At 35.0% G+C, this 25647-nt stretch overlaps 1 protein-coding gene across 12 annotated transcripts in view; it reads right to left on the bottom strand.

The window, feature by feature from the left end:
• The window catches only part of SLC10A7 (solute carrier family 10 member 7), a 262461-nt gene that overhangs the window by 169185 nt on the left and 67629 nt on the right, over nucleotides 1-25647 (bottom strand). For 7 of the 12 annotated variants that reach the window (XR_010156717.1, XR_010156718.1, XR_010156721.1 and 4 more), the window contains one exon: nucleotides 12339-12377. The exons of the other annotated variants lie outside the window; for them this stretch is intronic. Coding sequence is in view for 4 of the 7 variants with exons in the window: in XM_063809935.1 (XP_063666005.1) it covers nucleotides 12339-12377 (39 nt within the window). In the remaining 3 variants the exon portion in view is untranslated. The remainder of the gene's footprint in view (nucleotides 1-12338; nucleotides 12378-25647) is intronic. 12 annotated transcript variants of the gene reach the window in all.

Consider the following 25647-nt stretch of genomic DNA (forward strand, 5'->3'; position numbering starts at 1 on the left):
GATAAAAATATTAACTTAAGCTTTCAAGTGAAAACCTAGGAACACTGCAGAAAATAACTGCTTACAAAAGAACTGGATGAATAATAAAAAAACCAAACTACAAATCTTGAACTGTACACCAACTACTGTTATAAGGTAAAACTATAAACACGGTGAACATTTTAATTATTCCACTTATTAAAAATATCACCAAAAAAGCTACTCAGGAAAAGTAAACAAGTGTAGGGTTCTAGCAGAAAAGAAAGATATAAGCTCAGAGTATAACCATCCCCGGACACATAGAATATGAATCAATGTTACTCTAGATAACACTAGTTACTCTAGTTACTCATAGTCTAGAAGATTTGTGGTGCTTTGACTTTCTAATTTCCAAAATACCAAGTTTATATTAGTAGAATTTTTTTCCCCTGATCAGTGCAGCTCGTTCAATTACCAAAAGTTAAAATCAAGTTTATCAAGGCTCTTAAGATTATGAATTTTATTTTTATAAAGTCCTCCATTATCTTAAATTACTCTAAGAAAGTTATTCACCTTGGTTCATAATCCTCCAAATAAGAATATTTTACTATTAATTTGTGTGAACATTTGTAAATAAAATTGATATAAAAATGAAGTTTCTATAATTTTCCCTTATTCTTTTATGTCCATCCCCATTTCACATTTTGAATAAACAATTTTATCTTAAGTAATTGCGTTAATGTCATGTGTGATATCCTAAGACAGAAAAGCAATTTTTAACAGTCATGAATACTGATCCAATTATTTTCAGGGACAGGCATATATATCAATACGTAGATGTGAGAATAACACTATGAGGCTGGATTTACAGGGCAAAAAAACACAGTGGCGAAAGCAACAAACAGAAATTGACTTCTTTAACAAGTGATACGATAATCAGGTGAAGCATTTTCAATCTATTATTTCTTTTTATAAACCCCCATATGATGGGCTTTGCTTTTCAACATACACAGTATTAAATATTCATCTTGATTATAAAACTAAAAGAAAATACACATGAATTTTTACCTGACATTGTGATAGGAAAAAGCTTCATACGTATAAAAGCAACGAAAAAATCCATAAAGGAAAAAATGGACAAATGTGACAGACACATAAACCTTACAACTCTAGAACCACACGAAAAGTAATGAACACCAACCAATACACTAAACTATACACAAACATTAATTCAAAATGGGTCACAAGACTAAATGTAAAAACAAAAACTAAAACTTATAGAAGAAAACATAGGAGAAAAATATTTGTGACAAACAAGGATTTCTTATATAGGATATAAAAAGCCTGAGTCATAAAAGAAAAAAAAAAGACAAACTAGATTTATCAAAAATTTTGAACTTCTGTTATTTGAAAATTACTGTTAAGAAAATGAAAAGATAAGCTACAGACTGGAAAAAAAATCACTTACAAAATATATGTCTGATAAATGACTGGTGTCCAAAACATACTTAAAAACTTGCACCTAATTATAAGAAAACAACTTAATAAATAAGATGGGCAAGAGATTTGAACACACAGGCCACCAAAGATATACGGATGGCAAATAAGCACATAAAAAATGTCCAACATCATTAGACGCTAGAGAAATACAAATTAAAGCTTTGATGACATACCGCTACACACCTATTAGAATGGCTAAAATAAAAAATATTGCGAATGTCAAAGGATGGCAAGGTTGTGGAGTAACTGGACTACTTATACAATCCTGCTAGGAATGTAAAATGGTACAATCACTTTGGGAAAGAGTTTGGTGGTTTCTTATAATGTTAAAATATACTCACTATATGACTCAGCATAAATATTTTCCCAAGAGAAATAAAAACATATATCTATACAAGAACCTGTACACAAATATTTATAGCAACTTTATTTATAATTATCATCCAGGAAACAACCAGTTCATCAACTGGTAAATTTATTAAAAATTTATTACTACTTAGCAATAAAAAGAAATTAACTACTGATATATACAACATAGATGAATCACAAAAGTGTATTCTAAGTGATAGACACCGTACTCAAAAAGCATATATCATGTGATTCCATTTAGATGACTTTCTAGAAAAAGGCAAAAGTATAGAGAAAGGAAAAAAAATCAGTGGCTGCCAGAGACTGAGGATAAGGGAGGAAATTGACTCCAAAGGGCAAGAAGAAACTTTCCAGGTGATGGGAATATTATCTTGATTGAGATGGTTGCTATGTGACTGCATACATTTGTCAAAACTGACAGAACTATACCTCTGAAATGCATAGATTTTTCTGTATAGAAATTATACCTCAATAAGCCGGCCGCGGTGGCTCATGCCTGTAATCCCAGAACTTTGGGAGGCCAAGGTGGGCAGATCACGAGGTCAGGAGATCAAGACCATCCTGGCCAACATGGTGAAACCGCATTTCTAGTAAAATACAAAAAATTAGCCGGGCGTGGTGGTACGCGCCTGTAGTCCCAGCTACTCGAGAGGCTGAGGCAGGAGAATAGAGTGAACTCGGGAGGCGGAGCTTGCAGTGAGCCGAGATCACGCCACTGCACTCCAGCGTGGGTGACAGAGCGAGACTCTGTCTCAAAAAAATATCTGAATTTGTCAATAAAAAATCACCCCCCCTCACCCATATACACACAAAACAAAAATTAGAAGGCTAAAGACAGAGAAAAATTTTTGCAAGATATATAATATTCATATTCTCTAGCTTTTTTTTTTTTTTTTTTTTTGAGACGGAGTCTCGCTCTGTCGCCCAGGCTGGAGTGCAGTGGCGTGATCTCAGCTCACTGAAACCTCTGCCTCCTGGGTTCAAGTGATTCTCCTGCCTCAGCCTCCCAAGCAGCTGGGATTACAGGCACATGCTACCATGCCCGGTACATATTCTCTGGCTCTTTGAAACCAAAGTAACCATCTCAATAAGAAACATAAGCAAAAGATATGAACAGATAATTTATAATAGAATAATTTCAAATGATCAATAAACAGATACAAGATCAACTTCTCAATCAAAAAATTATAATTAAGATAAAATATCAGTTTGCTAAAGCTTTTTTAGAAAAAAACAATACCCAGAATTGATGAGGACAGAGGGAAATAAATATTTCTGTATACTCTTGTAAGATGATAAATTGAGGGCTGGTTGTGGAGGTTCATGCCTACAATCCCAGCACTTTTCAAGGCTGAGGTGGGAGGATAGCTTGAGCTCAGGAGTTCAACACCAGCCTGGGCAACATAGCGAGATCCCATCTCTATAAAAATAAAAAAATTAGCCAGGCAAGGTGGTGCATGCCTCTAGTCCCAGTTAAGGTGGGAGGATCTCTTGTGCCCAGGAGTTCAGGCTGCAGTGAGCTATGATCATGCCACTGAACTTCATCCTGGGTGACAGAGCCAAACCCTGTCTCAAAAAAATAAAGATGATAAATTGGTTCAACATTTCCAGGGGATAGTTTAGCAATATCAAGAATATTTTAAAGTATGCAGCATTTTACCCATTTACATTATCCTTAAAAGATAATGAAAAGGGAGAACTGCAAATATTTATGTACAAAAATGTTGTGGCAGTTTTTTAAAAATAATAGCGAAAGAATAAATACTGTATCCAAAAAAATTGTAGATTATATTATACATTATATAAAACAAAATCAAGTTATCAGAGTAGAAATAAGAATATGAGAAAATACTCACATACATAAAGGGAAAAAGCAGAAAATAAGATTGTCTATACAACGTAATATCAGTTTTTTAACTACATCTACGTAACACACAGGACATAGACCAAAATGCTGATTCGTTATAGCTAGGTGATTCTATCTGTATTTTTCATAAGTTCTATAATAAACATATTAAAATTACAGCAGCTTTTTGAAAGTTATTTTTTAACACATTGTCCCCACAAAGTAAATTATACATGGTAAAGTATCTTTCTAAGTCAGCTTTTGGTATATTTAAAAATTGAATCTGGTATCTGATAAATTGCACTTTCAAAACATCTAAATTGGTAGATACAAACCTTATGATAAAAATCCAGTTTTCTTTGGAGTTGTAACAAAAAGTAGCAGTTTTAAAAAGCAATAATTGAGATGATAACCTACTGCATTACGTGAAGTTGTTTTTATTTTTTGTTTTTGTTTTGAGATGGAGTCTCGCTCTGTCACCCAGGCTGGAGTGCAGTGGCACGATCTCTGCTCACTGCAACCTCCACCTCCTGGGTCCAAGGGATTCTCCTGCCTCAGTCTCCTGAGTAGCTGGGATTACAGGCATGCACCACCATGCCTGGCTAATTTTTGTATTTTTAGTAGAGACAGGGTTTCACCATGTTGGTCAGGCTGGTCTCGAACTCCTGACCTCGTGATCCACTAGTCTCGGCCTCCCAAAGTCCTGAGATTATAGGCATGAGCCACCACGCCCACCTACTTGAAGTTTTAAAGTAAAATAAGTGTTTCTCAAACTGTATGTTGCAGTTACCTGGAGGCGATTCAGAATTAGGATGTCTGTGGAATCACACTAGGAAAAACAGCATTTAAATCCAGGAATTTTAAGCAAATTGAGGGCAAGAATCATTTTTTTTTAAATTATTTTTTCAGTTCTAGAAGCTGGCCCAGAACTGAACATACAGTAGGAAGTCCACAAATGTTTCATTTTAAAAGTTAAAATCAAACAGCAACATCCAGTAAATCTAGGCTTAAAAAATGATTTTTTTATTTCAAACTAAATCTGCCATTTCCAAAAATACAGACTATTGTTTTTTAGAAATGCTAAATTGTTTACTTGAAATCCTAAGTCCGTGATGAAGTTTGGAGGTCTAACACTGCTTTCATCACAGGGACCAACAATTAAAGGGAAGATTCTCTTTGGCTGATAGAACCAAGTTTATACAGTTTATGCATCCTCTATTTTCCTCCTGCTTCTCTTCACATGGCCAGATTTATTTTGGAATGGTAGTGGGGTCTCAGTCAATGAGGTATATTAATAATGGAACAAAACTTTTAAAAAGTTCTAAGAAAATATTTAACATTATTTACTCCAACAGTCTCTCCCCACCACACACACACACAATTAGGACTTGATATTCTCACTTTAAGAATCTGTAATGTAGATGAAGGCAGGAATCTTAATCGTTTGGCTCACCACACTATTATGCCAGAACCCCAAAATATTAGCTCAACAAATAGATTAACCATACAAAATTTTTAGTTTGAAGGAAAAAGAAACAAAGAAATAAGAACTATTTGCCACATTATCATCAATTAGTAGTTAATAAGCATCTCCTACTAAAGACCATAAACTAAGCAGTTCTGTAGTAGGCTGGATTCAAATTAAGGAAATTTAATTTTTATTTTAAACAACTGCTAGGATCATCTTTCTTAGGAGGTCCTTTACAAACATCCTGAACCAGAATAATTTATATTTATTTATTTTTACTCAAATGAGTATAGAAGCAAATACTTTCCCAGTTTGGGACTGATGATGTTTCAAAAATTAATAAAAATTAAAATGAAAGTACATGGCATTTGTTAAAGGGTAATAAAATAACTCCAGTCAATTGGCTAGTTCTACACCAGTAGATTTCTTTAAATGGTAATGAAATCATTGCTTTAAAAAAAATCCATCATTATTAAAATAAAAAAAAAAAGTTGCTTCAGCCTCCACCAAAATTAGATTTGTAAGTTGCTGGTCATTCCTATAATTAAATCTGTGTCACAAATTTGCAAGAAAAATGATCACTGTGACTAATGCATTTACTTGCTACACAAGTCCTGCCAGACAGCATAGAACATTATGCTGCTAAAATGGAATAGGTACAGATCCTATACATTTTTATTAAGTAACAAAGACCATTTTTTATTTACAATGATTGTACTTCAGATAAGGGTTTGTTTTAAAAACAAACCCACATAGAGCTATCAGTGGGTCTTCTTGACTGGAGCATTATAGCATATTTTTAACTCTGCAAATATGTTTGTCACTTTGGCACACACATCACTGTTTTTCTAGAGAGGTGTCATGTAAAAAATGATCTAGTGAAAGGAACACAAACATGTTCAGGTTGCCAGAGTCCCTGATTCTAGGGGTTTCTTCATTTGACTTCTCCAAATAATTTTAATTCACTTCTTTGATGGCGTGATTGAGAAGCGACCTCAGAGAACAGTGTTTCCCAAAGTATAAATGAAAACAAGATGACTCAAAGGACATGTGCACAGAGAATTAGTAATGCAACTTACTGTCTTTTCAACTCTCTTTCAATCCTTTGGATTGCAGAAGGAGAAAGTGCTTTGTTTGGTGCTGGTGCTAATTTCACCTTTTATTAAAAGAAGGGCAGGCATCAGATTCAGAGCCTTGAATACGCAGCAGAGGTTAGCTACAAATTAATAGTAGCTTTTTTTTCCATTGACTTAATTTCAGTTACCTTCTATTCACGACAAGATAGTTCTTTATTTATAGTGTTGATGTAAAGTTTTGGCTTGAAATAAATTTAAATTGAAAATGTGAGTCTTATTTAACAAACAGTATGCTGACATGGCAAAAGCTATAATGATGTCTGAATGCTGGAAAGCACTGCATTGAAGACAGTCCTCCTTCCTGTCTTCTCTCTTTCTTAAATATTTTATTATTTCTTCCCCATATTTATGCTTTGTGTATTTGCTTCAGTATCTCAAAAAATGCCTTGAATCTAATGGACTCTGAGTATATGTGTGTTGATTTTCTATCCTATTTTCCTATGTTGTGCTACCTGCTAATTGAACCAATGGTATTTTTAAAACAGAAGTAGTCTGTTCTCAGCAATCCAGCTTTTATGATGTTCACTTGCTCAAACAGGTGATGATCAAATGAAATGCACAGCACGATGATGGGTTGCATTGTGCAAAGGTGGAAACCAACTTCCATTCATCTGAACACAGTTATTAATTTTAACACCCAGGATGGGCCATTTAAAATCTTGGTTTTATCCAGTTCTTCCCACTAAAAGATGAACTTGAAACAGCATCTATAAGATGGTACTGAAACTGCTTAAATATTAAGTCATTTGTTTGTTCTGGCATTTAAGTTTAATGAAAATAAAAACTTTTTTATAAACAAGCCATGAACTTTTGAGGTAAAACTAAGATCCCAAGTGAATAATTTGGGTTGATTAAGATTTTAAGAAAATTAAGCACATGCACACACACACAAATTCAGCATAGTCTTCAATACTGTACAAAATAAGAGACCCCATAAACCATAAGCTAAATACATCCTAGACTTAGGTGAAAGCAAACCAAATTAACAATTGAATCTTATCTAGTACCACCTTTAAGCCTCTTTGTTTAACATTTGAGATTCTTGATCTAGTTTTTAAAAAGCATTGTCCCACAGCAATCAATGAGTAACAAAGATAATGGTGTTTCCTCTTTAACCATTCTAAATATTTCAGAAATTCTTACATTTATGTTACCAGGAATTTCTCTAATGTTTTATAGCATAGTTGGAAACTCAATTTGGCGTGATCATCTTTGTCATTCACTAGGGTTTCCTTTTAAGATCAGGAGTCACCAAAAACAATAAAACAGGCACGTATCATTGTACAGGAAAGGAAAAATTACAAGAAGGTGATAAACATGTCACAAGTTATTATTATTAAAACATGGCACTTGTGTTTGGGATTTCTTTTCTTTCAGCAGCTATAATAACAATCAGTTAACTATTCAAATTTTTCTACAAAGCAGGGTAGTAACCGAGAACCAGCCAAAGCAGAGAGAAGACAGAACAATTGGGTAAGGGAAGAAAAATATAAACTGGCTAGTTTTTCAGCCCAAGGCAAGGAGTTCCTTTTAATCTTTGATCTGGCATGAAAAGAAAATTGTTAATCTTAGAATAGCTTCTGCTAGTTCCAGCAATGAGTATTTTAAAAGAGAAAAATTATGTGAAAGAAACTCATTTCTTGACATTTTAAATGAAGAGATTTAGAAAGTAATCAGTGACTCGTACAGATCTTTTTTAGACTAGATGTTTTGAATTTACAAGGATGATTTAACTTTCTGACTCTTTGATGCTGTTTCTGAAATTCTTATTAGTACATCTATGTTGCCATGAAGTGTTCTAATGTTTATAACATCATTATTAAAAACCCAGTTTGGCATGATCAGCTTGTCACTCATTAGCATTTCCCTTTAAGATTAGCAGTTACCAAAAATAATAAAATAGGCTGAGGAGTCTAAAAATAGCAAAGTTCTAAATGTTCCTTTTAAACTTTAACCTATAATTCTTAGAGACATGGAAACACTGAATTCAGCCTCCAAATCAAAAATGCTAAGTTCTAACAAATCAAATGATCTAAATTTAGTTTGGCGAATTTGTTTTCAACACAATTGAATCTTTTGAAATTAAAAAAAAAAAAATTCAATTAGAATTTTCCCAAAAGATGTCAGTATCTATTTTTTAAAAACTAAAACCTTTTGATGAGGAGCAACATGTGAGTTGCCTGAATTTGAAGTCGAAATATATACACGTATATACATAAATTTTAATAGCATTTTAGTTATTCAGGGTGCTCGACTATCAAATTTTATTAAAATCTCATTAAGAGAGAAATCTCAAATCACTTACTATGCTCCACAATTATTATAAACTGAACAATTTAAATGAGAGGAGGAGATAATGACATTAACTGCTTAACTTAAAGCAATCCTCCATGGCATGATTTTAAAATATTTTCTTGATCTCAAATTTATGTAAATTGAATTCACCTATCATTAGTTATTACCAGCCTAGATACATTAAAAACAATAACATCAACAACAACAAAAACAGCGTTCTATAATAATTAGTTCCTAAAAACACTGTTTAAATTAGACCTGGGACATTATTAAAGTAGCTATAAATATGTACAGTATTTTATTTATACCCAGATGCCTGAAAATCAACAAAAATGCCCTCAGAGTTCTTTCTTCAAAAACTCTTTTAATAAAAGCCTTTCATTCAAAGTTTTAAGGTAATCTGAAATAAATACCCTTTTCAGATTGTATTATATTTATACCACAGGAATGGTCACTCATAATCAGAGAATAATCATTGGATCAGGGTATTTTAGATCTTGCCAAGCTTAGTCAGAGATAACCAATTTCCTTATTTCATGGATATCCATAGTCACACCCACAAACATTCATGACAGAGCTTCAATAAAAACCTAGATCTAAAGTTTAGCTCGAAGTTATTTCTTATCACATCATATACACATTTTATATAGATTATCCCACAAGTCTACAGTTTAGGCGCTATCATTACCTCATTTTATATACAGGGAAGCTTATATAATTAGGCTAGTAGTCAGTCAAGTAAGAATTCAAACCCAGTCTAGCTCCAGAAACCATACTACTACCCATAATCCTAAATTTTAAGAACAGGTGGATATTTTCCATTTATAGAGAAAATTCACAAATAGCTGTAACAAGTACCATCCTTTAAGAATAATAAAATAAAAATATAAAGTTTACAATTTGGAATTTCACTCCTCTAAAATAAATCTTCTTCCTAATCCCAACTCAAGCACCTATTTCTCCCTGAAGCCTTCTCATGTCATTTAACTGAGATGAATCTCTTTCTTCAAACCTTTAATAATTGTTGTATATTGCTCATATGTAGAATGTACTAGCTGTCTCGATATCTATTTTCCTCTTCTTTCTTAGTAACAGAAATCTAATTTTTAGCTCGCAGTAAATTGCCATATTTCCCAACTTCAGTGGCTAGGAGTGATCATGTGACTGAGTTCTGCAATAAGAAGTGCTGGTATTGTGTTAGAATTCCAGGAATGCTGTTCAAAGAAAGAAGACTCAGGTTTTAGGGAGGTCTTTTTTCTTTTCTTTTCTTTTCTTTTTTTTTTTTTTTTTTGAGACAGAGTCTCGCTCTTTCACCCAGGCTGGAGTAGGGAGCTCTTTTTTCTATTCCCACTACTTTACCTTGCTATCCAGACGTTCTGGCTGGGGCTCCAGCAACTATCTTGGACCATGAGGCAGCCTTGAGGAAGAAAACTGCATGCTGCAGATGGTGGAGGAGAGAGAAAGAGTCTTGGCCCATGATGAGACCATGAAGCCACTATACCATACTTGGACAGCTCCCTCCAAATGTTATATAATAGAGAAATAAATCTTAATCTTGTATAAATCACTATCAATTTTTTTTCTCTTAAGCCAAACCTAATTCTAACTGATACAGTTTACACATGTTTCATAATCCCAGGTTGTTGTAACTATGGTGAAGAGAGGAAAAAAAGATATAGAATTATTTCTCTTATAACACTGGAGCAAAACATACCTAATCATAATTTTCACTCTCAAACTCTCTCTGGTAATTTTCAACTTTATGAAAGAAAAAGCAGGGAAAGGAAGGGGAATAAAAAAAGTAAAACAACGCTTCTGCCTGTCTGCCATTGCTCATGCCATTTGCTCTCCTCTCTCCTTTACCAGTTAAGTCCTACCCATACCTCAAGGCCCAGCTCAGAGCAATCACTTCTGTCAGACCTTTGAATTTAGAGTGCATATTGTCTGTGCCATTTATTTGACAATCATATATCTCTAGCAACATCTTTCATACGGCTTGTTAACTTTTACATTGCATTTCTTTTTCTACATGTCATCTCCACAACCTAGTGGGACCCATCTTGTATTTCTCTGCATTCTTCACTGACACTAGAAAACTACCTCTGTGTAGCAGGAAATCAATAAATACTTTTGATCAATTAACTGAATTAGGGTAAGAAAAAAAAGTGAAGAAAAGAAAAAGAGGAAGACTAAGAAGTGAGAATACACAGCTTCTTAGGAGTGAAAGAGCACAATACAAATCCCAAAGAACCACAAGAACAAGTTGTACTTCACTAGACCTTACCAAACAAGTGGGACTGGTAGAAAAAATATGATACGTTCATATAGTCAGTGCATGTCTCAAACTATATTTAGTAAGCTTGTTCTCTAACAAAGGAATCGTATATTTTGTTTTAGTCACTCAGACAATTGTGTCAATTTTATTTTCTCAAAGTCTAGACATCCGAAAGAATAAGAGACCCAACTTAAGAAGATGTTTTGATAGTGGATGTGTATGGTGCCAAATCATGTACAAAAATTGGCTTCCAGAAAGTTCATGTTTTACAGATATTATTCTATTAAACAATTGTGACAACATATAGAATAATACTTGGACTCATGAAATAATGACTTAAAATATTACTGAGTCTAAACTAAGCAATCCGAGAGATTATTTTTGTTAAACAGACTTTATTGTCTAAAACCCAGAAGTAATACAGCATCACAAAAACCATTACTGGCTCTATAAAAATAGGATATAAGCTATGCATATATTTTGCAGATGCTACATCATTATAAACTCTGTAAGGCTATGTGACACTAAAAGCTGTGTAGCACTATGTAGAATTAACACTATGTAACAACATGTTTAAAAGCTTTAACTACATTTAAATACATACAATAATAATTAACAGAGCATTTTAAACAGAGGTAATTGATATTTTACCTAGACTCATGAACTAGTTTATACATCACTGATTTTACTCTCAATTATTTGTAAATCACTGCACTACATATCTGCTAATGAGTTATGCCCCAAAAAATACAATATGATAATTAACTTCAGGAATTTAACAAAGTTTTAAGGCACAAAAAAATTAAATCAACAGAAAATTTAGTTTCTCAATCTTTCATAACACAAATCAAGCCTCTGTTACATCATTTATTTAAAAATAATGATTAAAAATGCTAAAACAACATCCTTATATTGGTTCTACTTATGAAAGCTGAACTACTTTTGAATCTTTATATATATATAGATAGATACAACATTTACTTGCAAATTACTCATTAGTCATATCTTCCTTTCAAATTTTTTTTCACATAGATTTCTCAGAAGCATCCAAGCCAGTAGCTTCGACAGTGAAATGTACAAAATAAATGGCATGTCAACAAGTAAATTAGCATTCCCTTTCTGACCAGCTGGGTCATGTTTCCCTTTCAAAATCCTCAGTCCCATGATACAAAATAATAATAATCTAAAAGACCTCATTAAATGATCAATATATTGACATAACCTCTATAAGGAGACACATAGTGTTTTAATTGATTCCTTGAATTCATTAAATGGAATTTTAAAACCCAAACCTCCAAAATATATTGTAAGAGAACATTTGCTTTATTCATTAACTACTTTTCTTCAGGGTATGGATACTGGCACATGAAAAGATTCAACAACTTTTATATTTAACCAAAGAGTAAAACAAATCCAGCTTTCACTAAATCTTTCATATACACAATATCACAGCAAAAGTTGTAATAGACAAGTTAAACTATGTTTACTTACCAAAAAACTTCCAAAGGCTGAATTAAATATTGCAGCTGCCTATGAAGAAAATAAATAGGGGAAAAAAACTCATTGAAAGTAAATAAGAATAATAAAGGCAAAGATTATTGTTCTCCCCTCCCCCACTATTCAAAACCTTAAAACATTGACTCTATAAAGCAAAGTTAGTCACTGCTTACAAAAATTGCCAGTGGCCTGTAGTTTACTAAGACAGATGAGCTACAGCTTAGGAATTCATAAATAATGGGTCTCAAAAGCAGGCAGAAAATGCTTGTCATGCCTTGAACCTATATGACAGTACCAAAAGAATCATTGCCAATACTAAATTGAGACCATGTTGCTATTGATTTTCCTACTAAATTTAAAACAATCAGGGATTGATTTATTTGTTTAAAAATGTATATTATTGGAAGAAGGAAAAACAGAATTGTAAGACAAACATTAATTGCTCCCTGTCAGTGGCACAAGTCTTATGAGCTACAATCACAAGGTAAGATCTGTTTCTATACAACACACATTAGAAATATGAACAATGCTGTTAAGACCAGGAAAGTTATTGCTGTACCATTAATTCTAAGGTAAAGAAAAGCAAGAAAAGCTCCAATTTGGTGTTCAAAATTCAAAGAAAAAATATTTGACTCTCTGCTTACCTAAATATCCATGGAATACATAGCAGACGTAATATAGCTCTTAATTTTAATTTAATCACTATATTCAATGAAGCTATACCAGAGTCCTGCAAGCTTCTCACATTACCCAAAAAGGAAAAAACTTGTATAACATCCAATTTGATAAAAAGAAAATAAGAAAGAAAAAATAATAAAAGGGGTAGAGAGAACCTATTTACATCTCCTGCATACCCAGAGCAGAATTAAATTAATCATTGTGGACATTAGCAGCCACACTGTAGTAAAAAGAGGATGTCAGTTTAGTAAGTTTGAATAAAGTCCAAAGCCAGGCTAAGAGCTGTAGCTGAAAATGCCTTCTGCTCCAGAAGAGGATGCAATGAGAGTGAATGGGTAATGAGATCCTCGGCTCCAGAGAGCTTAGCTCTCCTATTCCAGTTCATAATTAATTCAAAGCTTTGATAATTTCATTAGATTTCTCCTTTGCTGGCCCTATCAATAAAAGATGGCACTGGACCACAGCTCCTCTGTGGCATAAACATAGGCACAGGCACAGACCAGGGAAACCTTTGCTTCCTGACAGGGACAATGGCATATGGTGTTCTGGGTTGTACGGGGAGCAGTGAAAAAAAGAAAATCAGCTAAATAAAACATTACAGATGACAATTGTAAACTATAGCAATATATTTAACACATCTTCCTGGAATTCCATTATGGATGATTCCAGGAAAAAGTTTTATGTATGGGGAAAAATAAGTAAAAGGGTATAAATAAATTAGTTGTGGTGACACCAACAGGGAACACTGGTCCTCCTTCCTACAAAAAATGTACCTTTCCCACAAGCAATTTTTATATTTAGATCCTATTTTGTGCTTAAAACAGAATTACTTCCTTTTAGTAAAGGAAGGAGGTCTTCCCCTTTGAGCCTGTCTCTTCTGAATTCATTTCTTTCAAGTCCCTTTCACTAACATTTAACTCAATAACTAGCGGTCTTGTCTAGCATTTGAGGAAACATAGAATCATTCGAGGAAAAGAGACTCAGAAGTCAAAGTAAAATAACTCTATATGACAAATAATATCATACTCATAAACAACTCATAAATACTCATAAATAACTATATGAGTATACAACAACTACTACTCATAAGATCAAATCACCATATTCCTACTCCCTCTTGTTCTCTTCTTTAACCCAAACGCAAGAAATACATTTTATATGAATTGGCCTATATTCCTGCCTCTTATAAAATGACAGTGACGGGGTATATTAGGTACCCAAAGACGATGCTGCAGGCCAACTCATTCTTAGTTGTTTGCCAACAGTGGTGATGGATTTGAACTCACTCACTCAGCTATACTGTCCTCCTGTGCAGTGAGCTCCGTCAATCTTTTGTGAAATGATTGATTAAAGGTTCTGGGTACTCTGAAGACCACATGAAATCAGACACTGAAACCAAGGACCTTGGGCTCAACAGCAACCGATAATTAAGGTAATAGTTGGCTCAATTCTGTGGTTGCAGTCTATGAAAGAACCATGATTTCCAGAGTTTCAACAAGTAATAATAAATATTTAGAGTATTTTATTGATATATAAAAGACATGCATGTATCTTGACTTAGGGAGGAATTCCCAGCTCCTTGGCATGACGTCCAGGGCCTTCCATGAACATGTTTCTATCCATCTCATTCCCTGCCTCGAATTTTACATTCTGACAACAATGAACTACTTGCAATTCCCCAAACTCATCATGCCATTTCTTATCTCCTTGCTCCCTGGCCTGAAATACCCTTCCCCCTCTTCTACCTTGGTAATTCTATTTAATTTTAATAACACAGCTTGGTCATCATCCTTCTGAGATGGGAGAGTTCCCTTGATCCCTTATGGGACTTGCGAAGGGGTTGGCTCATTTACTTGGCCGCCGTGCTCCATGCCTTACAGGAGTGAGCACACAAGCAAACGGGTGTGGGAACGTGCACAAAGGAACACTGGAACTGGCCGGTCGCACCTCTCTGGCGGGAGCAGGGTTTGTGCAGCCCCGCGGCAGTGTCCAAGTGTGTTACAATGCTCCTTTAGCTCTGCCATCCAGGAGGGGGTGTCTGTGACCCTCGAAGCCCAAGAAGACGTGTGTTACAATCACTGCTCTTTTAGCATTTGCCGTCCGTGGATGGCTAGGTGTTAACTAGCTCAGCGGAGGGTCAGGGTGACAGCATTTTACACTCTGCCCTCTTGGTACCCGAGTTCTTGTCAGGCGTCCAGGAAAAATCAGGTCACACAAACAAATCAAAGGGTAGTTAATGTGGAGGACTTTGTTGAGCGGTGGAAGTGGCTTTCAGAGGGAAAGGGAGCTGGAAACGGGGTGGAATGGGACGAAAATCTTCCGCGGGAGTCTGGCCATCCCTAATCGAACTCCTCTCTGACCATAGTCTCTGACGTCCAGCCTCTTCTCCTCTGGTTGTTCAAACGCTTCTCTCTTTTCTCTTCTCTCTTCTCTCTTCCGTGTGTGTGTGTGTGTGTGTGTGTGTGTGTGTGCGCGCGCGCGCGCGCGCGTGCACGGGAGTCCCCTGAGTCTGGGGTTTGCAGTTCTCATGGGCACAGGATAGGGGGTGGGGCAGTCCAAAAGGCAAAATTTCAGGTGGGAAAACAAGAATAGTTCTCACTTTGGGCCGTGGGTCCAGGCTTGAGGGTGGAGCTCTCGCCAGGAACCCCACCCTCTTCTACCCAGTATTTCTCTGCCTCCTGGCCCTATCACTTCCAAGAAGTTTTCAATGACCTTCCCCCAACACACGCACACACACCTTAGCATACACACATATCTACACTTACAGATGGACTATCTCCACACCTGCTGGCAGAACATCCTGAGCCTATCTCTGCCATGGGACTTGTCCCACTGTATTGAAATGACTGGCTGGGCATGGTGACTCACACCTGTAATCCCAGCACTTTGGGAGGCCGAGGTGGACAGATCACTTGAGGTCAGGAGTTTGAAACCAGCCTGGCCAACATGGTGAAACCCTGTCTCTCCTAAAAATACAAAAATTAGCCAGGCATGGTGGCAGATGCCTGTAATCCCAGTGACTTGGGAGGCTGAGGCAGGAGAATTGCTTGAACCCAGGAGGTGGAGGTTGCAGTGAGTCAAGATTGTACCACTGCATTCCAGCCCGGGTGATGGAGCAAGACCCTGTCTCAAAAAAAAAAAAAAGAAAATAAATGACCTACTTACATGCCTCCCTCCGCTGGTCATCTAAGATAGGAATCTAATGAAACTCATCCTAAGCACCCACTTGTTTGTTACTCCTACTCACACCCTGACTCTGAAGTGGCCAGAAGTAGAAAGGGTGAGAAGGTTTATCTATCTATCTATCTATCTATCTATCTATCTATCTATCTATCTATCTATCTATGTATCTATAGTGAAACAGATCAGGCCCTTGAATCCACTGGTACTCTTTTAAAATTTTTATCAAGTGTATATATTCATTAATTAAAAAGTATGAATTGCTGACACAAGTAGGATTCCCTGAAATGTCCAAAGTCTTCATCTCCTACTGAGTTATTTTATGTGTTTGGCAGAATCCAAGGCACAGAAGACTGGATCTGACATCTGGTACCATAACCAACCTATGACAGTAACAGGAGATCTAGACTTCAGACTCCCATCCATCCCATTCAATACAAGAATTTCCTTCACATCGTTTTCAAAACAGTATCTTGCTTTACTTCTCTTAAAATGCCTGAACCTTCCTATTATAATATAGTTATATAAAATATGTTTAATATAAATAATGTTTTCCGAGATCAGATGAGATTGGGCAAGTTCAGAGCAGTATGACTGTAAACCATAAATGACCAAAAATTAGCCACCATGCCTAGCTAGAATTTTTTAATTTTTTTGTAGAGACAGGGTTTCCCTATGTTGCCCAGGCTGGTCTTGAACTCCTGGACTCAAGCGATCCTCCCATCTCAGCCTCCTAAATTGCTGAGATTACAGGTGTGAGTCACCATACCCAGCTTGATTTTAAAATATAGCAGTTCTTTTGTTATTATCTCCTTTGTTAGAAAATATTTCAAAACCCATTCCTCCTCTAGAATGCTCCATTACAACAAAAATTTGTCTAATTCATTGAAAGAAATGAGTGAATGAACAAATACCTCTTGTGCTAACTGAATGTCCTACACAGTAATGTTTTTATTATTAACTCATAAAATCCCATTAGCAAAATGTATACCTTGGAGTAATCACATTTGGTGAATAATTAGATCAACCCTAGCTAAAAAAAAAAAAGTTCATATTGAGATTTTTTTTTAATATTGACTAGACTGACTTCCTTTATATTACACATTTGTAGATAATATATTGCTTTTGGTATCAACCCAATTTTACCCAATATAAGATATTTTACTAATGTTCCATTATATATTATACAGCATGTCTTTATTAAATTATTTTGGAAAACTGAGCAAGTTCAATAATGAATTAATTTCGTCATAAACTACTTGGAATTATTTAAAACAAAGGTAAATTTCTTAAAAAAAAAACCTAATCATTCTCAGCAAACTATCGCAAGGAGAAAAAACCAAACACCGCATGTTCTCACTCATAGGTGGGAATTGAACAATGAGAACACATGGACACAGGAAGGGGAACATCACACATCGGGGACTGTTGTGGGGTGGGGGGAGTGGTGAGGGATAGCATTATGAGATATACCTAATGCTAAATGACGAGTTAATGGGTGCAGCACACTAACATGGCACATGTATACATCTGTAACAAACCTGCACATTGTGCACATGTACCCTAAAACTTAAAGTATAACAATAATAAAATTTAAAAATAAAAAAAATTCTTAAAAAAACTTTAAAAAATGGGGAAAAACAATTCTCTGATAAAAGCAAGCTCTTTCATTGCTGAAAGGCTCTAAACATTATGTTCTACCTTGAGCCTACCGTAAGCCTGAAACCTATAACTTCTCATAACTGCCATGCACTGGACCATGTTCTGTGCTCTGGAGTTACATAAATATGTCTCATCCCTTTTATAAATGCATTTCAAATATATGTACACTGCTGACTCCTACCCAAGTCTTCTCTTATGACATTATATCAAAAATTTTCATAATGCTGGTCCAACACCCCTCTTTTTCCTTCCCTTATGAGGTTACTAAATAAAAAAAGGGTAAAATCCATTATTTACATTGAGTATGAATAATTTATGGCAAGTTAATGTATTAAACTTCTAGCTTGTGCTTTTGAGTACCTGATTCTTAGTCAAAATACATAGAAATGTTTACCAAAATGTAAAAACGGGATATTTATGGTTATCTCAGAATTTCTAATGATGTTTCAAGCCTAGGAGAATACCCTTAGGAGAATACCAAACTTGGGAGAAGAATCCTGCATTCAAAAGTAAGATGCCAGACACATACCTTGGTACTTATAAAAAAGACACCAAAAGTGGGTCAGGGACCACTTCACATGCAGGCTGTATAGGTGAAGACCAGAAATTCCAGAGGAGATTGATAAAATGAAATTGTTTTCCTCCTTCTCTACAGGAGAAAGCTGCTCTGTTCACCACACCTCTCAAGTTGGGGTAGAGGGTGATATCTACAAATGAAGAAACTGTGCTAGAACAAACAGCAAAGAAATTAGAATAGCATCTCTGTTCCATGCTGGATGTTTAGTGAGAGGACAAATTCCACACTGGGCCACCACAGGAGCATCGGATACACCCTGTAGGAGTTCTTAGGAACATTCTCACCCAGTGCATTTCCCACTGGGTGGCAGGGATAGGGAGGGTATATAAGTGAACCAGAAATAAATACTTGCTTCCTGACTAGAAACAGCAAAGGTGAGGGGCTGCCTAGAACAGACCACAATGGTACGGCAAGGAGAGACAGTAAGCAGTTGGACAAAGTATATCTCAATTCTGTGATGAGGCATGAATCTGCCAATTCCAAATAAGCCAAGAAGATGCCACTGAACTTAATTCAGTTTGAGAGACCACACCCAAGAAGAGACTCCACCAATAAGAGGCTGAAGGAACAAGAGGAGCAGGGGTTGGAAGTGTATTCTGAACAACCCTCTCCCCTAACCTGTCCAGCAAAAAGAGATAGCGTGTAGACCCCTGCTACGACAGAGGGCATTGAGGGCCACAGTGTGACAGTATCGATAAGCTAAGACCCCGTCCTGTTCTCTCTCATTCATTTCTCCTCTGAAGTGGTCGGAAGTAGAAAAGGTGAGAAGCTTTAAAAAAATAAAAACACAAACCACCACCACCACAACAACAACAAAAAAACAGTGAAACAGACCATGCCCTCTTCTCCATGGGCCCTATTTTTAAATTCTTATCATGTTTATATATTCATTAATTAAAAGTACAACTTCCTATGTTTTAAAAATGTAGGTTTGGCCTCACTTGGGAAAGAAGGGAATTTAAAGTTTCAAACTAGAATGCCCTGGGTTATTTAATAGCTAGAAATTAATCCTAATTACCAAAGATATGACTATTTTTGTAATCAAAAGTGACCAGAAAACCATGAGATTGACAGAGATGTCATCAAAGGAGGGGTGGGAATGGGGAACAGAAATATGGGAGAAGGCATTTCAGGTATATAATCCTTACATTCACACCATTCAATAAAAATACTATAATAACAACACTACCTTTTAAATATATAGCTGAGCTAAAACAAACAAACAAACAAAAAACAGGTAGTTAGCCCTCTGTATCTGTGGGTTCTGCATCTGTGGATTCAACCAACCGCAGATCAAAAATACTATATTCAAAAAAGAAGAAAAAAGATGGTTGCATCTGTACTGAATGTGTACATACTTTTTTTCTTGTTGTTATTCCCTAAGCAATCCAGTGTACAACTTCTTACACAGCATTTACATCATATATTAGGTATTTTATGTAATCTAGAGAAGACAAAGTATACAGGAAGATGTGCATTTATATATATAAATGTCATTGTATATCAGGGACTTGAACATCTGTAGATTTTGGTGTTCCTGGAGAGTCCTAGAACCAATACCCCACAGATACCATGGGACAATTGCACTAAACATATAGAAATTAGTCAAAGCCAGAGTAGTAAAGCATATGAGTTGATGCTGCACTCATGCCCATGAAGAAATGAGAAGCACAGGCTTTGGCCTGCAAAGGGTGGAGAACTGGAAATGAGACTCTGCAGAAAGCAGAGTGGAAGGCTAGAAGGACTGCCAGCACTGTGTAAAAGCAACTAGAAAACTCTACTTACAAATTTAAGAAAGTAGTATAAGGTCTGTATCAAAGGTGGGTGTAAGGACTGAATTTACACTACCTACATGACTCATGAATTTCAAACTAACAATTTATTTAAAGAAAGAAAAGACAAAACAGATGAAGGGGCAGTGGAACTTCTAAGTCCTTGAAAGAAGCAAAAGTGAAACTTCTCTTTGGGGTCACTTCAATAACCCAGAACAGAGTGGATTACCAGATAACACAACCTCCACTGAAGAAATGTTAACAATAAAAAATTTTAAACAATGTGAGAAAGCTGTATGACAAGAGTATCATAAAAGCAGTGAGGAAAAGGGAAGCAACTGGATTTTTTACAATATACTAAAGAAAAAAAATACCAGACAGATTAAAGATCTAGATGTGGAAGGCAAAACTTTAACACTTTTAGAAGAAAATATGAAACTATCTTTATGCCCTCAGAAAGAAAAGCAGTTTTTTTAAGCAAGACAGAAAAAGTACATATAAAAAAGGAGAAGCTAAAATAGAAAACCCAAACAGACCAACAGTGAGTAACAAGGCTGAATCAGTAGAAGTCTCCCACCAAAAAAAAAAAAAAAAAAAAAAACAAAAACAAAAACCAGGACCAGCTTGCTTCACTGCTGAATTCTACCACACTTTTAAAGAACTATTACCAATTCTTCTCAAATTACCCAAAAAAAACTGAAGAGGAAGGAATCCTTCCTAATTCATTCTATGAGGTCAGCATTACCCTGATACCAAACCAGACAAGGACACAACACAAAAAGAAAACTACAGGCTAATATCCCTGATGAACACAGATGCAAAAATTCTCAACAACATCCTAGCAAATGGAATCCAACAGCACATCAAAACAATAGTACACCAGGATCAAGTGGGATTTATCCTAGGGAGGCAAGGATGGTTCAACACATGAAAATCAATACATGTGGCACACCACATCAATAGAATGAGGGACAAAAACCACATGATTACCTCAATAGATGCAGACAATGCACTTGATAAAATTTGACATCTCTTCATGATAAAAATTCTCAACAAATTAGGTATAGAAGTTACACACCTTAGACAGCAGTTACACACCTTAAGATAAGACAAAAGAAAAGCTAGGGCTTTCCATGCAACAAAGTTCTGGCCAATGAGATAAAAAGTGATATATGCTTGATGGTGGGGGCTTAGGGAGGGAGGTTAGTTTCTGGTACTGACACTTCTTCCTGCCGAGAGCAGCAAAAGCTATCTTGCATCCATAAGAGCACTGGAGAGATAGCACTCTAATGTCACTGAGCCGCAGAATAAACGCCAGCAGCCTCTACCTCCAGGCATCTTGGTATATGAGAAAAATAAGTCCCTCCTTGCTAAAGCCACTTTTAGTCTAATTTTCTGGTACTTGAAGGCTGACACCACCATGTTCCTAAACAAGGAAAAAATAATAAAGGACTACTCCGGCAGGTCAGATAAATAAAAAACTATTTCCTCTAAAATATGAGCTTGAGTAGGCACATTAAATCTTATTTAGTATAATCTCTTGTTCCTATTGCATATGACATCATTGAAAATAAGGAAGAGAAAACTGACTATTGGCCACAATTGTTGGAGGTCAAAGCTAAATTGCCTTACCCTAGAAAAGTTCTTCAACTATGTGAATTTATATCCCATCAGGCTTTGATTTGCAGGAAGGAGAAACAGCCTTAATATTTATTTTCTCCCTAAGCATAGATTCAGTTTTAAAAACACATGAAGACTAAAACATCAAAGACTGAATTCCAATACTTGATCTTCAATTAAATATGAAAACACAAAACATTTTCATTCTATCTGTAAGGCACTTTCTAAAGTGCTATAAAAAGTCAAAACAAAAAGAAATATTTATTGCTTCTTTCAAAGCCAATTATGATTGACTTTCTCTTATGCAACTTAGTTGCTAGTTTTACTATTGACTACTTAATTACCACTATTTTCACTGAAGAGCCCTCATTACAAGAAAAATTTGAATTCTACATTTCTATGTCATATTTAAGTATTACTACAACATACCACAGAAAAGTAAACATATTCAGGATATCAATCAAAATGCGGGTTTATACACTACGCTTAATATTAAGAGGGCACTTTTAATCTGATACCATTTTTATATGTATCATTGTATTTTTTAAGTACCATTACTTAAATTACTGAATATTACTTAAACCATTACTGAATATTTTCTCTCAACAAAGAAAGCTAAATGAAGACTTAATACTGCTACAAAGCATTCACCAATTTAAAGAAAGATTAATTTTAATTCTTTGTTTTAAAATATTACAGGAATTAACAGAAGTATGTATACTATATACAGATATAGATTTATAGATATATATAATGTGTGTGTGTATATATATATAAATATACAATCTTCAAGTTAAGAGTGAATGTTTGACATGAGGAGCAAGCTACATTTCTTGCCTATTTCTACAGGTCCATTTCTTGACACCAGTGGAAAAAATTATTTAATATTCTAAATCTTGAGGTGAATAGGGGGTTGCTATCCTTGTTTGTAACTATTCATCTCAATTCAGGTAAGGAAAAAAATATATTCAAGTTACTGTTTTCTGGGTGCTAAATTGAATCAGGTGTCCTCTCCTCTTAAGAAAATTAAGTTGCTTTTGTGCAAGAGTGTTTTAATGAGAACAGAGCCAGCCGACAGTGATAAATGGGAATGACACCAGAGAGAGCACATAAGCAGGACAATATGTGCATGTTACAGTCTTACAGCCTATTTTTCACTGACTATTCTGAATGACTTCGCTGTTTCTTAAGGGGCCTATTAATCTCAAATTTAGTTATTGCACAACATTTATTTGAACATATATTCTGTGGATGATGACAGTTAATAAAGGAAATCTTTCACAAGCTGTATTTTTACATATTGTTCCAACTACAGCTCTCAGTCATTTGATGGTATTGATGGAATAACCTACATTGTGCTGAGGCTTTTTTTTAAAAGGCACATATATTCAGATTCCTTTCTAAGCACATGGGGACTCTTAAATAACCGTTAAAACGCATACAAAAAATTCTAGTACAAAACAGTAAAAGTAAAAGGACATCTTAACTGTTCAACAAAAATCATTTAATGTGCAAACTGACCCTTCTAAGACAAAACAGACACCTTTTAACACGTTTAAAGCCCTGGTACACAATATGCAATAGTTCGTGCATACCAATCTACATTTTCACAATATGCATGGGGCAAGAGAGGAAGGGCAAAATCGATTTTCTTGAGGTGCAAAAACAATGAAGTAACATAGCTGCTTTGATTTCTCTTTGGTATGCTTTTTTGATGAAATGTCATGTACTTAAAATAGTGATGATTCTGTATTTCTTATTTCTAGTAGAATACTTTTTAAGAGCTTAAAAGAATTGTTTCAACATTTTCCTAAAAACATAATTATCAGTTCAAATAAGCTCATCAATTCAGATTGTTGTTCTAGTTCTGGGAAGAAATTTGTTACTTTAAGGGTTACAGGTTCACAATAACAATACCTAATATTAGCAAGAAATATTTAATTCAAGATTTTAAAATCTGCCTTATAATTGAGGTGAAATTAAACTTAATCAAACATTTTGATTGCATCCTCCTGAAATCTCAGTCTTCAAAGGTGTTCAATTTCTATAAAATCAGAATTTTTAAGTGGGAGAGGCCATTAAATACTATGACAATCCCTTTGTTAATCAAGAAACAGAACTCCAGACAGGCAAAGGATCTTTTCCAAGGTCATACTGGACAGCAGTAAAGCCAGAATAGAATTTATCTCCAGACATCTCTTGCACCCTCTCTATTACATCCACACTGTCTGTTTTATATATTATTTTTAACAGACATTTGCAGATATATCATGGAAAAAGGGCACATACTGAAACACTAATGGTTATGTTGGGGTAAATGGAATTATGAATATTTTTTCCTTTGTGCTTCTCCTAGAATTATGTTAAGAATTTTAGAGGCTCTCTCTTTCATCTTTAGGCAAACTTTGAACAATGCTGTGCACATATTAGATGCTCGATGTCTGACTAAAAATTGAATGAATTGAAGATAATACCACAAGGAAACTACTTAAAAGTAGTTAAAAGACTAAACTACTTAGTCTTCTTTGCTATGCTAACACTGAATATTCACAGGAACAAACCATGGGTATAACCCAGAATACCAACACTTAAATTGAAAATACTATTTATTTATACTATTTATCCATTAATAGCTTATTGATAAATATCTAAGATTTTTATTGTAAATCTCTAAGATTAAGCTGAATGAAACTTACTTAAAATGTTATATACTATTTGATATTATATCTTTTAAAAAATCAATTTCTCAATATTCCTCAAGTTTAATTCTTCTTAATCCTTTGGGTTTCCTATCTCTTCCAGAAAAGAATAAAACAAATGCTTCTCTAATTATTCATTCCTTCAACCTAAATTTATTAAGCAAACACAAAAATAAATACCATAGAGTGCCAACTCACAGTCTAGGGCTAGAAGACAGACATCATAATAACTACAATACAAGAAGATCAATGGTATCAAAGAGTTATGGCAGCACAGAAATTAACTTTAAAATGGGCTTTTCCAATATCTCCTAGTGAAATACAACAAGCACTTTTCTGATCAATTAATGGAAGCTCTATTTAATACCAACACATTGAACTAAGCTCTCAGCACACTGAGAGAGGAATTGGCCAAGAATTCCCCTAACACTTTGTTTAGAAGTTCATCCACAAAACCTAAGTGACAGCCTATGTCAAAGCATCTAATGTTTCTTACGAATTTTAGACTCTAGCTTTCTTAACTCTGTTATTTCTGCTCTTTTCCATCCATTAGGTCTGGGAATCTCAAAGCTTCTTAAGAAGGCAATGGACCAATCCCTTAGCAATAACTCTCTCATCAGCTTTTCATTAGCAATAAAATAGCTTTCCTACCATCTTCTGGGAAATAACTTACCATAGATTCACAGAACTGCAATGGACTTCGCAGATCCTCTCATCAAGGCACTTTTCCTCAAAAAGGACTATACTGAAATCACAGATGGTGTCTACCTATCCTGTTCTTTATGTCTTCAGGATCAAACAGTGTACAATCTCCTTTACAGTTTTAGATTTTAAAATCTATACTGTAAATCATATTTTAAACTAATAAGTTCTTTCCTTTTCTGACTTAACTTTTTATTGGAGTTTTTTCTAATGTTAGGTCCCCTAAGAAAATTTTTAAAAGCTGTGTTTTTGCCATTACAAGTAGTGTGCTAGTAGCCGTTTAACGACTGGTTCTTAGGATAAAGAGAGAACACCAATTTGTAATATGTGCTGATTTTCATGGTGTAAATACTCCCACCACGGCCAATTTCAAAGTGCAAATATAATGTCACTCAACACCAAGAAGAGAAAGA

The sequence above is a fragment of the Pan troglodytes genome, chromosome 3 (assembly GCF_028858775.2).
Source record: "Pan troglodytes isolate AG18354 chromosome 3, NHGRI_mPanTro3-v2.0_pri, whole genome shotgun sequence".
NCBI classification, from domain to species: Eukaryota; Metazoa; Chordata; class Mammalia; order Primates; family Hominidae; genus Pan; species Pan troglodytes.